The sequence below is a fragment of the Episyrphus balteatus genome, chromosome 1 (genome assembly GCF_945859705.1).
Source record: "Episyrphus balteatus chromosome 1, idEpiBalt1.1, whole genome shotgun sequence".
NCBI classification, from domain to species: Eukaryota; Metazoa; Arthropoda; class Insecta; order Diptera; family Syrphidae; genus Episyrphus; species Episyrphus balteatus.
The window spans coordinates 98683989-98699446 of record NC_079134.1 but is presented as its reverse complement, the minus strand read 5'-3'; the positions used below and the strand labels follow the sequence as shown (position 1 = coordinate 98699446).

Below are 15458 nucleotides of genomic sequence, written 5' to 3'. Positions count from 1 at the left end.
CGTTTTGTTCGACGGATGAATTGCGTGGTAATCTAGAAAACCGTTTATATTAAAATTCGATTCTTTTTAAACGTGGGTTTCTGAAAACAGACAAATGTCAATATCTTGTTCCCGTATAATCATTTCTAATTCTCCAAGTCTCTGCGATAATCCGTTGGCATTCCACGTGGGTTTCTGTTTTCCATCATGTATGTGATTTTAAATATTGATATTCATATTTTGGGCTCGAAAGGTTTAACAAACCACGGTGTACCTACAAGTTAAGAAGATATTTTGTCGTGACGGACGCCAAGAATACTCCTCTCAAAGCGTTGAAAAAAAGGGCCTAACCTTGCGCGCAGAAGCACTGCCTAATTTCTCACCACCTGATCACTCTTTTAGCGGAGATATTCACAAAAATGCATTTTTTGGTATATTTTGCGTCTAAGCGAATATCTTAGCTCCAGTATGTCGTAGATAAAAAAATGAACATACGATGTCTTCCTTATCAGATTTTCTATTTCATTGTAGGTATTAAAATGAGTAAATACAAAATGGCAGCCAGCTAAAGTGGAATTCTATTTGTTAAAAAACACACTTCGTTTTTATTTCGAAAAAAGCTTATGTTATGATTAACATTTTTCTGTAGCCCTCTTCATTCCCTGCATTTTAAAGAAAAAAAAAACAACTCTTTATCACCAAAGATGGCCGAGAAATTGATAAATGAACACAAGTAAAACCGGTGCGATGACACGGTTTTACTTGTTTACTCGTTTTTTGAAAATATCTCGGCTTCAGGATATCCTATGGCAAAAAATAAAGAAATTTATGGTTTGTAACAACATTTTCTATCGATCTGAGGCACATTCTTTTTGTTTAAACAAATAAAAAATAAATAATATTAAGTCGAAATTGTTTAGCAAACTCTTGCTTTATTATTTTGCAAACGATGGAAGTACTGGCTATCAAAATAAAATATTATTGTAGTCCTCTAAATTATCTACTATTAAAAAAAAATTAGCTCCCTCTAATACTAGATTCGCTTTCATGATATCTACTACTACAGAAATATATATACAACGTTCAGAAGTACATTTAGTTTATTCCATGAGGAGTCAAATGCAGGGGATCCGAAAAAAAGTTGTGACGTCAGCTAAGTTTGGATGCAGTATTGAAGAGGGGTTTATTCTGTGCATAAATCTCAGTTTGCGTATTGATTGGTCTTGTGGGGAGTCCGCCATTTTGAAAAAAAGCATTAGTCTCAATATCTCGAGAACAACTGGTCGGACAGAAAATTTGCAGGGACTTTTTAAATTGAAAATATAATTATCTTTCTTTCTCTAGTACATTAATTTTCTCTAAGAGTTATACTTTGGGAGTTACAGTACCGCTATTTATGCATTTTTTTGATATTTTAAACATTTTAAACAACCCTTAGAATTAAGTGGGAAATAACTGGAATACTTTGCGGTTCTCTTGCTCTGAAAGTATAACTCCTAGAGAAAAGTGATGTACTAAAGAAAGAAAGATTTATATATATTCCAATTTAAAAAATCCTTGCAAATTTTCTGTCCAACCAGTCGTTCTAGAGATACTGAAAGTAATGCTTTTTTTCAAAATGGCGGACGCCCCACAAGACCAATCAATACGCAAATTGAGATTTATGCTCAGAATAAACCCCTCTTCAATACTGCATTCAAACTAAGCTGACGTCACAACTTTTTTCGGATTTTTCCCCATTGACTGAACTAATTATGTAGTTAAAGTTACAGATTTCTACAAATCAGTAGTTTTGGCTTAAACGAATTTCATCATCAGCTGCCAATCGCCCAAAGTATCCATTTCTTTGTTTAAGTTTCAACTTACCGCTGTTGCTTATTAAACACCTCGTTTTCGACTTCATACTCATTTCCTTTGATGTTATGAGGAGAATAACGATTATATAGACCCCAAATGGAATTCATCAACTTGCTGTTATATTTTACAGGGCTGTATTCTATAACTGAAAATCAATTTATTTATAAATTATATTGTTTTGTCAAATAGAAGATAGGAATATAATATGCATTCCTACTATAGTACCTACAGGTAAAATAGTACATACATAAAATCAACAAATAAAAAAAAATTGTTTGCTTTTGAGATAAGAACCAAGGATAAAAACGTCTATAAAAAAAGTTGGATGGAAAGGTGTTTTTTTTCGCGGACAAGAGGGAGGGGGTGAGGGTCAAAAATATAGTGAACAAAATTGTTTTTGGAATATCATCATATGACACATGTTTTCAATGTATTTTTGATGCTGAATCTAATGACATAAAAATAAAGTCAATACGATTGCTCCAAGAAAGCAGGAATAAAGAGTTTTCATAAAAAAAAATAAGTATAAGTAGGAAAGTAAGAAAGGTTTTTTTTTTCGAAGAGACAGTAAAATCTGGTCCCAAAAAGCCAATGATTCATTCTATTTTTGGTTTTGATTACAAATTTAACGTGAATACCATTCTTAGACGTTTTTCACGAATCATTGGCTTTTTGGGACCAATTATAGATTTAACTGTCTCTTACAAAAAAACACCCTTTCACTTAAATTTTTTTTAATAAATCTCTTTATCCTTGCTTTCTACCCCAAATTCAACGTTTTTACCAAATTTCATTATCATTTTTGTTTTCACTGAAAAAAAAGACCCTTTTTACAATAATATTCCTATAGACACTTTAGATTCTTGTTTCTAATCTCAAATGTAACATAATTGCTGAATTTGAATAAGGAATGTACTACTAGTATTACTCTAGTATTGCTCACTTTTTCAAATAAACCCATATTTTCTCTACACCTAAAAATAACACCCTTTCACATGAAAAAAATGTAGGTACACCTAAACTTATTTTATTCGTAATTCTATGATAATTACGAAGAACATTTTTAATACATTTCGTAAGGGTAAATTTTATACTAGGGATTTTATCGGACTTATCGGGGATTTTCCTAATTTCCCCACCTTTTTTCCTTTTCACCTAAAATATTTGTATAGACTGCTTGGGTTCTTGGTTTCTGTTATAAATGAAACATTTTTACCAATTTTCATTGGTATAACAGTTTTTCCCAGTTCTTGTGGTACTAATTCCGAATTTCAACATTTCTTAAAAAAAAAAAAACACCCTTTAACTCAAGATAATTTTGTAGACTCTGTTGATTCTTAGTTCTTATACCTAATAAACATTATAGACTATTGATTATGTCGAAAAAACATGGTAATAAGGAACTAAGACGTTCACAAGTTTTTATTGCAGGAATCGTTAAATAGGTTATAAGAGAGTGCCGCAGAGTGCTATTAAATGAGAGGGTGGAAATTGAAGATAGGGGTGCAAAAGCCTCTTTTTTGTTTTTTTTTTTTTTCAAAATATCTCGTAAGCCAAGCAAAATTTTGATATATTGCTTATTTTTTAAAGATTGAAAAAAAAAAAAAATTCCATACCAAAACAGTCGAAACAATCATAAAAAAATCAAAAAATCGATTTTTTGAGTTTTTTGCTTTTTTGGTTGTGCATTTTTTTTTGGTTGAAATAGGCATAAACATTGCCCTGAAGAAAAAAAGCACATTAAATTTACTTTAAAATACTGGGCTTACTAAATTTTTTCATTCAAAATTAACCGAAGTATAGCCATTTGAATCTAGCTTTTGTTTGGATTTTTAGTTTTACTCAAGTAAAACAGAGACATTTGAGGGGAAGTACTATAACTAAAGAACAAAGGATTGATAATGACGTTTTGTAGAGGGGTTAAATACAATCATTGTTGACCATGGGTCTATCTCCCTCCGTTTTGGCGGGAGGGGCAGTTTTCTAACAAAAATACTTAAAATTAAAAAACAACGGCAACACTTTTTTATTTTTATTATTTATTGTTTTGTGAATTTTAATTTATCTAAACTACACTTAGGAGCAAAAAACGTAATCAAATAAATTATAAATATAAAAAACAAAAATTGCAATAGATAAAATATTTTTTTTTTCAAAGTCTCATTTTTAAGCTTGTATTTTTTACTTTGAATTGTTGGTAAAAACATAAAAATGCACACGATAGTATTAGCGCTATCTGTCAATAAATTGCACTTAATTTTTTTTGTAATGTTAAATTTTCCAAAAACGCTCTGTTTCAATTTAAGTCTTTTTTTCCTAATGACAGTATTAACATTATTTGTCAATGAATTGCACTTCTTCTTTTTTTAATGTTAAATTTTCCAGATATTTTCTGTTTTAATTTCATTTTTTGCATATTTCATTTATGTTGATTGGATCTTTATAAAGTTAACGGGTATTTAAGTTCTTAGCATTGACCTTAATTTTTCTTACTATGTCTGGGGTGCTCGCCGCCCATTGTAAGGGCTTTAAAATGATTAAAAAATTAAAATATGATTTAAAAAGTCCTTTTTTTTATTATGAATTGCTTGACAATTTTATTAAAGAGCCCTTACGGCTAGAATCCATGGGCGGAGAGCACCCCAGACATAGTAAGAAAAATTCTTAGGTAAGTTTTCGTGTGATTTTCAAAATTAGCAATAATAGACAATGGTATTTTATACACATATGATACATGTCTTCGAGGTATTTTTTAATGCTGATGCCAAAAAATCTAAAATCAAGACAATCTGACGTCTCTGAAAGTTATACCTGTTTTTTATCTGTCAACCCATATTATTATAACAGTTGCAAACTTACTACCGAAAAACCCTTAAAAGCTATGGTAGAAAAACCAAATTTTGCATGAAGGTTTTCATATCCATTATTATTAGGAATCAAGAAAATGCAATGAAAAAAAGATTCATATCTATGAAAAATCAAGGGGCACGGCAGTGCCCAGGCAAGTTCTCTAGCAACTTTGGCACTACACCCTTATTTACAGGAAACAACTCAGGCCATTTTCGACCCCCCTCTAACTTCCACACCAAAGATGCCAGAAATTTCAAACTCGCTACATTTGTTGAGTTCGCCGAACCCAAATTCCTCACAAAATTTCAGCTTCTTACGATGAGTAGTTTCTGAGATAAAGGACTTCAAAAATCGCAAAAACCGTAACTGACTCACTGACAGATCATCAAAATTATGGAGACCTTCCCGCTATTGTAGAAACTTTAAATTTTACATGGTGATAGGACTTGTGGTGTATACAAAGGAAAAAATCGAAAATTTGAGATTTTCAATTCAGGGGGCTTGGTAACCGCCCATTTTCGCCGAATTTTCATCAATTATTATATAGCACTTCTGGTTATCGTAGAATCTTGAAATTTGGTAGAATGGTAGAGCTGGCAGCTTATACAAAGGAAAAAATTTAGAATTTGAGAATTTTAGCCAGGGGGCGTGGCAACCGCCCCTTTCCGCTGAATTTTCATCAAATATTATAGAGCACTTCTGATTATCGTAGAATCTTGAAATTTGGTAGAATGGTAGAGCTGGTAATTTATACAAAGGAAAAATTTAAAGTTTGAGAATTTCAGCCAGGGGGCGTGGCAACCGCCCATTTCCGCTGAATTTTCATTGAATATTTTAGAGCCCTTCTGATTATCGGAGTATCTTGAAATTTGGTAGAATGGTAGAGCTGGTAGTTTATACAAAGGAAAAAATTTAAAATCTGAGAATTTCAACCAGGGGGCGTGGCAACTGCCCATTTTCATCAAATATAGAGATTTTCAATTCTACAGCCATACCTTGCAAAAAGTAGTGAAATCACAACAAAAACATTACTGTTAAAAAAAGAGCCAAGTTCTCCTATGTTGAAATTATGCTGGCACAAAAAGTATTGAGATATAAAAGTGTATCAAGTTCTAAAGTTTGGGTTCAAATTCGTATCAATAAAATTTTGATTGTTACTTGGCAAATTTTTGAAATAACTTTAAAAATCGGTATTTAAAAGAAAAATTGTCAAGTAAACAATCAAAATTTTATTGATACGAATTTGAACCCAAACTTTAGAACTTGGTACACTTTTATATCTCAATACTTTTTGTGCCAGCATAATTTCAACATAGGAGAACTTGGCTCTTTTTTTAACAGTAATGTTTTTGTTGTGATTGGTATTTTTTGAAAAAAGGGGAAATTTTGGGATATGCACTAAAAAATATCCTGGTACAATCTTGGAATTAGTGCTAATAGGCTAATTTTATTGTTTTTATCTTTGTTTGGATATTCTATATCTTATGTAAAAAATCTAAAAAAATCTCATGTGTCATTTTGGAGGTTAAACTAAGTTAGGTGCAGACTTAAAAAAATTAGCAAGAAAAGTTTAAATTTTTATATGTGTGCCGACATAAGCGACATTTTTTAAAGGTATTTTTTAACACTTATTCAAACAAAACTCACAAACAAGTCAACCTGACCATCCCTGAAAAGTAATGCACCTTATTCATGTTGATCTGACACAAATATCTGAAGTGTTGTTTTTCAATTTTTTTTATCTTCAAACCAGGAAAATTAGGACTTGCGGACATGAGACATACCCCCCACCCCCTGGCATACGATTTTTTTCTTGTCTCGACCCAACCTATACGCTCCAGCTTTTTGGCACATTACTCCTGAATCACCCTGTATAATTAAATTAGTATTTGGTGGTAAATTTCTGTTTATTGTGTACAATTTTGTAAAGATAAATTACAATGTTGGTAAGATAAATTTTTTTTTTCATGTTCTGTACTTTTAAATTGAGTGTTTTCTTTCTTTTGTCCACCTACATCCTATATTCAACATAAATTTGTGTCTGCTTTCGTAGCTTTATTATGGTTTGTTCAGCTAAAAATAACCCTGGAGGGTCCTTCTTCGTCCCTTTTTGCATGTTTTGGACCATGTGGTAATCTGTACCAAAGTGCATTGGGTCAACTAAACCCAGAACTATAATTGACGAAACGGAGAGGAACAGCGCTCGCAACCGCACTCGACGGATGAAAACTTATCAAAAAGTCACCGAAAACAACAACAAACACAATTATAGTTCTGGCTCAATGCATTTATTGAAAAGATAGTAAATTCTGAGTTTGCTTATTGGTACCTACTGCACAGATTGTCGTAAACTTTCTCTTTCTCAACTGGATTTTAAAATGTCTTCCTTTAAAACTGACATTACAAAACTCTCTAAAGGATTCCAAGAACTGCTTAATGCTTTCAACATTGCAGTATCCAATCTCAGTTCGTTTTCTCTCACCAATGAAATGATAGACAGCTCGACTTCTACTGAAGATCTGGAGCGGCATTCAGAGTCGTCACTCAAGTAATTCTTCTGAAGCTGAAGTTTTCTGAGTGTTTGTACAAGCATTTACTTAAAAATTTCCTTATTTGGAATTCATAAGTTTAAAGTAAAAAAAAAACCTTAGGTTTTCTTAACGTAACGTGTAGCTGAAGTGGGCCAAACTCAAGAGCAAATGGTCACTTGACGGCCATTCTAAAGTAACGGAGAAGACATATTGACCTTGTTTTCAGTCTATCTCGTTGAAGAAGTAATCTTTTTTCTTGAAACTTGGTAGGTGTTAAGGGCTCATGATGAAGTTGATGTTCTAAAAGTTTCACTAAAAACTAATTTAACGTAGCCTAATTATTCACAGATAAAGCGGTAACGGAGAAGACTCGTAAAAGTCTTCTCCGTTACCGTCTTTGTCTGTTAATAATTTTGCTACCTTGAATAATTTGTTGAAACTTCCAGAACATCAACTTTATCATGAGTCCTTAAGATCCACCAAGTTTCAAGAAGAAGTTTCTTCAATGAGATAAACTGGATAATAAGCTTGAAAATGTCCTAAAAGTTCAAATGAAATGGTCGTTGAGTAAAATTTTTAATTTTGAATTCCGCTCCTAGTCCCTGTACCTCAAGCCTGAACGGATGTTTATAGAAAAGATTGTCATGTTGGAGTTGCAAAAGAACTAGAAGGGTGTGTTCTCGTTGCTGTATGATATAAAATTGTTTCTCCATCCGTTTCTTTCCCTTTCAAACTTTCACGTTAATTAATTTGTGTGAAGCATTATTTTGAAACTAGATTTGTATACATTGGCCCTTATTGCGAGTGTCGTTTGTCTATCGATTAACGACGATCATCGAAAATTACTTTTGGTATTGTGTATCTAGCGATAGACGACTTTTGTCGAAAGTCGAACATCGAAAATTAATTTTAGTGTTGTGAAATTCTGTTGTGAACGAAGTTTTTCGTTTTATCGTTCGATCTTTTTGGATTGCAATTTTGCTATTGACTTAAATCAAGTTAAAATAGTTCATTGTTTAAAGAGATACACAATACCAAATCAGATATTTATCGATTCTATTCGAACGACTCGCAATAAGGGCCATTTTCAATATATATATTCCCCCACAAAGCTGGGACGCTGTTTAAACTGAACTTTATTTGGCAATAGATTATACATATAATTGACCTGTCTTGCTCCAATAGCAACATCTTACTTGTAGGAGATTTTAACTTACCACGCATTGATTGGATTCTTTCCGAAGATGAGTCCTGTCAAGAAGCCTCTTTGACTTCTTCACAAACTGAACTTGCTTTTCTGTATATCTAAAGTTATTACTGCGGATTTACAGCTGTACAACAAGCTGTATTAAAAACTCAAACAATCGATTTCTCGATTTGGCCTTTTCTTCTGACGCTTTTAGTACTCTTGTCCTAGAGTCTAGTTCAGCAATCACTAATGTAGATCATTACCATCCCCCTTTGGATATTTTTCTTGACTTAAGCAATAATATGTATTATTGAAAACATTAATGCGTTCGATTGCTCGTATGGGTCAAAATCATGGAGGTGGAAAATTTGATGTCCAGGCATTTTTTTAAATCAAAATAACATTAATTTAAAGTTTTTTTTCTCATTTACCAATTAAAATAGTGGGCACGCATCTACGAATATGTTTGTTTCGGTTAGAAAAGTTTAAATTTCTTTCTTATTGCATCTTATATACCCAAAAACAGCGTTCCCGCACATGTCCATAACTCAAAAACTGATATTCAAATGGCTTAAAAACACATTAAAATCAATTATTTTTAAGTATTTCTTTCCTAAATACTACATATACACAATACTTTTAATAAATTGGTACATCTCTTACAAAAAAATTAAGTTTTTTTATTTTTTATACATTAATAAAAGTTGTCCCAAGAAAAATGACGCATAAAACCAACATTTCTTAATGTATCAATATTTTAATCATCTAACGTACAAATTGTGCTGCAAGCAGTTTTTAAAGTTGATTTTATATAGATTTATCATTCCACGCTTATTTGTATGGATACATATATAAAATGTATGTAAGAAGCTAGTTTTAGTTTCATTTTTAAGTAGCGTACATCAATTAACCGTCATTCTGGGAACGCTTGTTTTGGGGTATAGTTAGATTGAAATTTTATTTTTTTTTGTGATATTATGATCAAAAGTCGAGGCCACTACAATATAATCTCAAAAATATTTCGTTTTACTTTGTGACATAAAAAAATCTTAGAATCTGAATAAATAATGTAGTCTTACACTCATAATTTTGCAGTTTTTAGGTTTTTTTACTCAGTATCCTATCGAAGTATGGCTGTAATATACACTTTTATCAAAAAAGTTACAAAAAAGCAAAAGAAAAAATTACTTATGCCTAAGTGTTTCGGACGTGCATATAAGCATTTTTTTTTGTAGTAATCGGTCTCTGCCCCAGGGTTCCCAGGTTGAGGGGAAAATCACCATTTTTGCCGATTTTTTTAAACGAAAGGGATAAAATAGGGGACGGGGATAAAAAAGGGGCAAAAATATCTTAAAGGGGAAAAATCTAAGCTTACAAAAACATTAAACACAATCTTTGAACAATGGAATCTATTTAAATAAAACTCAATTTCGAAATAACCTATCGTATTCTACGCTAAGTGGATTTTGAATTCCTCAGCTCTATTAAAGAATAGGGTGCTTTAATTTTGTATTCACTCCTTAAAATACTTAAAACATATTACATTAATTACATTTAATTTTTTTTGAGTATATCAAACAGATTTCAGCCTGCTGCGCGACGGCATGCGGCAGCCCCAAAAAAGACTAATAAATTGTTACGACACATATAGTGGTTGAAGAAGCCTGCCTTATACTGTATGTTTCCACTTACCGTAAATCCGAGATTTAGCTAAGTAGATTTAGAACAAATCCCGAGATTTATTTTAAATCTACTTAGCTAAATCTCAGATTTACGGTAGGATTTTTCCTCAAAATAAGATTTATATGTACCTAAAATATAAAGTTTTTTTTTATGATTAAATTAAATAGGTACAAAATTAATATTTTTTTAAAAAAGTTTTTAAATACTTTTTTTACTTTTTTTCTTCACAAAAAAAAGGGGATTTTTTTACGAAACAAAAACGTTTTGGTGTTAAAAAAAAGGGGATTTTTGTTTTGAAAACCTGGGAACCTTGCGCTGCCCCAAGAAATAAAGTTTTATTTGATTTATTTAAGACCCACTATCTTAATATAACAATATATCATTCACATTGATACTATTTCTAGACCCCTAAAGTCGTTTTGAAGAGATCACCATCATTTCGAGGAACGTTTTTCTAGTACTAATTTTTGGGGTTTTGCAGTAAATTGAAAAATATACATTTTTGTGCTCTGTCCGTTCATGAACCGACAAATTATGGCTTAAGCTCTGTCCGTTCATGAACCGACAAATTATGGGTTAAGTTAACATTTGAGCATGAAATTTTTATCATAAAGCAAAGTTGATTTTTTAAGAATTCGGTCATCGAAATTTCCCATTTCCACGATTTTGACCCGTACTGACTTCAGAAAAGCTAATTTTTAGTTGCTGTGTAAAGATTTAAATGATTCTGGTATAAATACTATATCAACGTAAATCATGGAGTTGGGAAATTTCGAGGACTGAATTCTAAAAAAAATCAACTTTGTTTTAAAATAAAAATTTTATGCTTAAATGTTCGCTTTAGCTATAATTTGTCGGTTCGGGCAGAGCACAAAAATGTATGTTTTTCAATTTATCACAAAACCCCAAAAATTAGTTGGTACTAGAAAAACGTTCCTCGAAATGATGGTAATCTCTTCAAAACGACTTAAGAGGTCTAGAAGTATTTTCTTCTCTTGTTTGTTGGTAACTTTTATGATTAAAGTGTATTTACAGCCATACTTAGATAAGATACTTATTAAAAATAACCAACAAAATGCAGAATTATGAGTGTAAGACCACATTATTTATTTACATTCTAAGAGCGTTCCGGGAAATGACATTTTGACCTTAATTTATTTTTATTTTTTGTGTGACAAAGTAAAACAAAATATAAATATTTGAAATTATATTGTAGTGGCCTCGATTTTGAATCATAATATTACCGAACAAAAAAAAATTAGTTTAAATATACCCCTAAACAAGCGTTTCCGGACTGACGGTTAATTGATGTACGCTACTTAAAAATTAATCAAAAACTAGCTTCTAACATACTTTTTATATATTTATTCATAAAAATAGGTGAGGAATGATAAATCTATATAATATAAATTTTAAAAACTGCTTTCAGTCAATAAAATATTGACACTTAAAGAAATGTTGGTACGATACGTCATTTTGCTTGGGACAACTTTTATTAATGTATAAAAAATAACATAATTTAATTTTTTTGTAAGAGATGTACAAATTCATAAAGAGTATTGTGTATAAGTAGAGTTAAGAAAAGAAATACTTAAAAATAATTGACTTTAAGTGTTTTTGAGTCATTTGAATATCAGTTTTTGTGTTGTGGACATGCCCGGGAACGCTGTTTTTGAGTACCTATATTAAATGCAATAAAAAAGAAATGGAAACTTTTCTAACCGAAACAGATATATTCCTAGATGCGTGCCCATTATTTTAAGTGATAAATGCAAAAAAAACTTTAGTTAAATGTTTTATTAATTTAGAAAAAAATGCCTGGACATCAAATTTTCCACTTCCATGATTTTGACCCATACTAATATTGATGAAGCAGTTATCAGTTTTAATAGCATCCTTAACAACTGTGTTAAAAACACTATCCCTCTCAAAATTTCTAAACGAAGTAATTTTAGACATGCATGGTACACTAAAGAACTGCGAACACTTAGGAATAAAAGAAACACAGGATGGAAAGCCTATTTAAAATCTCTTTCTTTAACTGATCACAACTATTATATTGCAATTTTCGAAGAATTTAAGATTCTCTCTAGTACTCTATATACTAATTATATAATCGAAATGGCTTCTTCTTTGAAAAGAGATCCTAAATCGTTTTGGAAATTTGTCAACACGAAGAAAAACTCTGATGGCTATCCTGGAAATTTCATCCATGAAAACTTATTGTTGCAAACACCATCTGATATTTGCAATGCCTTCGCTAAAAATTTCCGCAATATTTTTGTTGATGCTCCTTTCGATGTTGATGAAGGTTATTTTAAATGTCTACATACCTATGCCCAAACGAGTTGTAACAATATTCCTGTGCAGCATGACACAGTTTTAGATCTTCTTTCGTCGCTAAAAGATGATTATTCATCTGGTCCAGATGGCATTCCCTCAATTCTTTTAAAAAAAATGTAGGAATACATTGGTTCAGCTTTTTCTCTTTTTGTTCGAGCTGTCCATCAAATCAGGGAAATTTCCTTGTCTATGGAAGAAATCATTTCTTACTATAATTTTTAAAAAAGTTGATAAGACCTATAACCAACCAACTATAGACCTATATCAAAACTATCTTCCATTCCAAAGTTCTTTGCACAAGTTGTTTGTGAGAGTATCGCTTTTTTATTTATATATTATATGTGAGCAGCAGCACGTGTTTGTAAGAAAAAGATCAACTGGTACAAACCTGCTCACCTTTCTTCATAAATGTTCAAAGCATTAGAGCAGGGAAGGGAAGTAGACTGCGTATACACAGACTACTTATTGAAGGCATTTGATCAGCTTAGTCATAAAGTCATCATTTTTAAACTTTTGGGGTTTCTGCCATTTTTAATAGCCTGGGTAGAATCATACCTTATTAATAGGTCCTATCAGGTAAAATTTAGAAACTGTCTTTCAAACTCTTTCACTGCTGACTAGAGCTGTAGCAAATCGTATGTATTCGTTACTAAAATGCGGGTATTTGCTTCAGTAACGAAACGTTACTTTCTAAACAGTATCGTTACTCGCATGTTTCGTTACTGGGTACTGAATAACGAAACATACAAGATACGAAACATACGAGTAACGACCCCATTCCAATTTCAATACTAAATCATCCGATATATGAGATACGAAACGAAGTGATACACTCAATTTGGCGCATTTAGCATCTCGTATCGATATCGTTACCGTAGTCGGAATGCTAACTCCAGATAATTATCTGGAGTTTACTTTTGTCTCGATAAAAACAGTAGTTCCAAGGTATAGTTGAGTTATCGATAATAATTTATACAGAAATATCAAAAGACCCGTTTTAATATTTTCTCTATGTGGCCGAAATACATATACCCATGCCGCAACCAATGTTTTTATGACCTTTTTGTTAATGGTCTTGAAATGTAGCTTAAGAATGTACAAAAGTGTTTTGGTTTTTGGAAAAATTTGTTAATTTTCAGTTCAAAATTTTCAACTGAAAAAAAAAGCCGAGAAAACGAGGTTTGATAATCACTGTCAATAGAAAAAAAATTAAAAATTGTTCGACATGGTTGTATTGAAGTGTTAATATTCCGGGACCTGCGCAGTGTTCTTTTGAAATAAAGGTCTCTAAAGAATTGTGATAAGATTACTGAACGGATATAAACCAAAAATTTCCAAAGTTTTGTCGAAAAAATCGAAAAAAATAAAAAAAAATTTCCACGTTTGATTAAAAAAAAAATCGAAAAAAAATCAGTATAGCTACCTTCAAACTCTTATAACATGAGAACGCCGCAACTTAAATTAATGCTTATGGCTTTAAAATGTAGCTTAGATTATACAAATTGTTTTTGTTTTTTTTTTTCAAACAAAATTTTTTTTCACTCTTATACCAACGTACGAAAGATACTTAAAATACCAAACATACGAAACGTATCAAATACATGAAATATACGAAAAGTACGTAACGTACGAAGCATGCGAAAGTAACGAAAGTAACGAAACATGCGAAACATACGAAACATACGAAATATACGAAAAATACGAAGCATACGAAAGTAACGAGTAACGATATTATTGATGCGGGTACTAGTATCAAAAGTAACGTATACATGCGGGTACTCATTTTGTCGTTACTTTTACAGCCCTACTGCTGACTCAGGTGTTCCTCAGGGGAGCCACCTGGGCCCTTTACTATTCATTCTCGCTATAAATGATGTAACATCATGCATGCGTTCAAGTGAAACTCTAATATTTGCTGACGACATGAAGATATTCACGTTCTTTTACAGCATGATATTGATAGTTTTAGTGTTTGGTGTGGAAAAAATGGTCTATCACTTAACCCAGTTAAATGCCAGACAATAACTTTTTCTAGGAAATGAATAGTGAGTGTTTTTGATTATTGTATTTTGCGACAACAACTTTGTCGGGTTGGCCGTTTCAGGGACTTGGGTGTTCCTGTTCACTTTAGCTCAAATTTAGAATTCACTGAACACATCAATTACATTATAAAAACAGCGAACTCTATGCTCGGTTTTATAAAACGTTGGGGAAAGGAATTTAACGACCACTGTGTTACATCATTGAATAATTACAAATAGAAGTGGACACCCAGGGAAACTTCCGCTGTAAAATTGTCGTCGCTAGTATCGTGCGTTGAATTAAAAAAGTAAATTCAACAATCCAAAAGCAAATCCAACAATCCAAAAGCAAATCCAGCAACCCAAAATCAAATCCTAAACCGCTTATACATACATATAGATAAAAGTTTACCTATTTCAAAAAGTGGAGATAGCCTAGAGGATAAGGTGAATGTCTGTTAAGTTTACCTGCCTAGGTTCGAATCTGACGGGAAATTGAGATTGTTTTTTTACATTACTAGAATAAAAATTAATTAAATTTGTCAAAAAAAAAATCTCCACAGAAAAAAAAAAAAACAATTTCAATTTTTACCGGTATTCGAGCCTAGGCCAGTAGGTGTAAAAGGCATCGTCCTTGTTCTCTAGACTAATATGACTTTTCAATATACGAAAACTTATATCAATATAGCTCTTTGAAATGTATAATAATGATTATTAATTTTTTTATGAAGGTTTAAAAAAAATTATTAGTTAAGACTCAACTCGAAAATACATGATAGTTGAGGCGCAAACCTGTAGTTCATCTATCTTCCGGTACTCTTATAGTCGCATGAGTAATCTGCGGTGTCACTTCTATTTCTAATTATTCAATGGTTACATATATACGTTCGACCCTACCTCGAATATGCTTCCCAAGTAGTGACTCCATTTCATGAAATTCATAAAAGTCGGATTGAATCAATTCAACATAATTTAATACACTTCGCTCTAAAGGGACTCCCTTGG

General features: G+C 31.8%; 1 protein-coding gene across 3 annotated transcripts in view; it reads right to left on the bottom strand.

Annotated features, from left to right (window-relative positions):
- LOC129907824 (uncharacterized) overlaps positions 1–15458 on the bottom strand; it is a 44496-nt gene that overhangs the window by 16222 nt on the left and 12816 nt on the right. For all 3 annotated transcript variants that reach the window (XM_055984200.1, XM_055984202.1, XM_055984201.1), the window contains exon 3: positions 1846–1981. In XM_055984200.1, coding sequence (XP_055840175.1) covers positions 1846–1981 — 136 coding nt within the window. The remainder of the gene's footprint in view (positions 1–1845; positions 1982–15458) is intronic.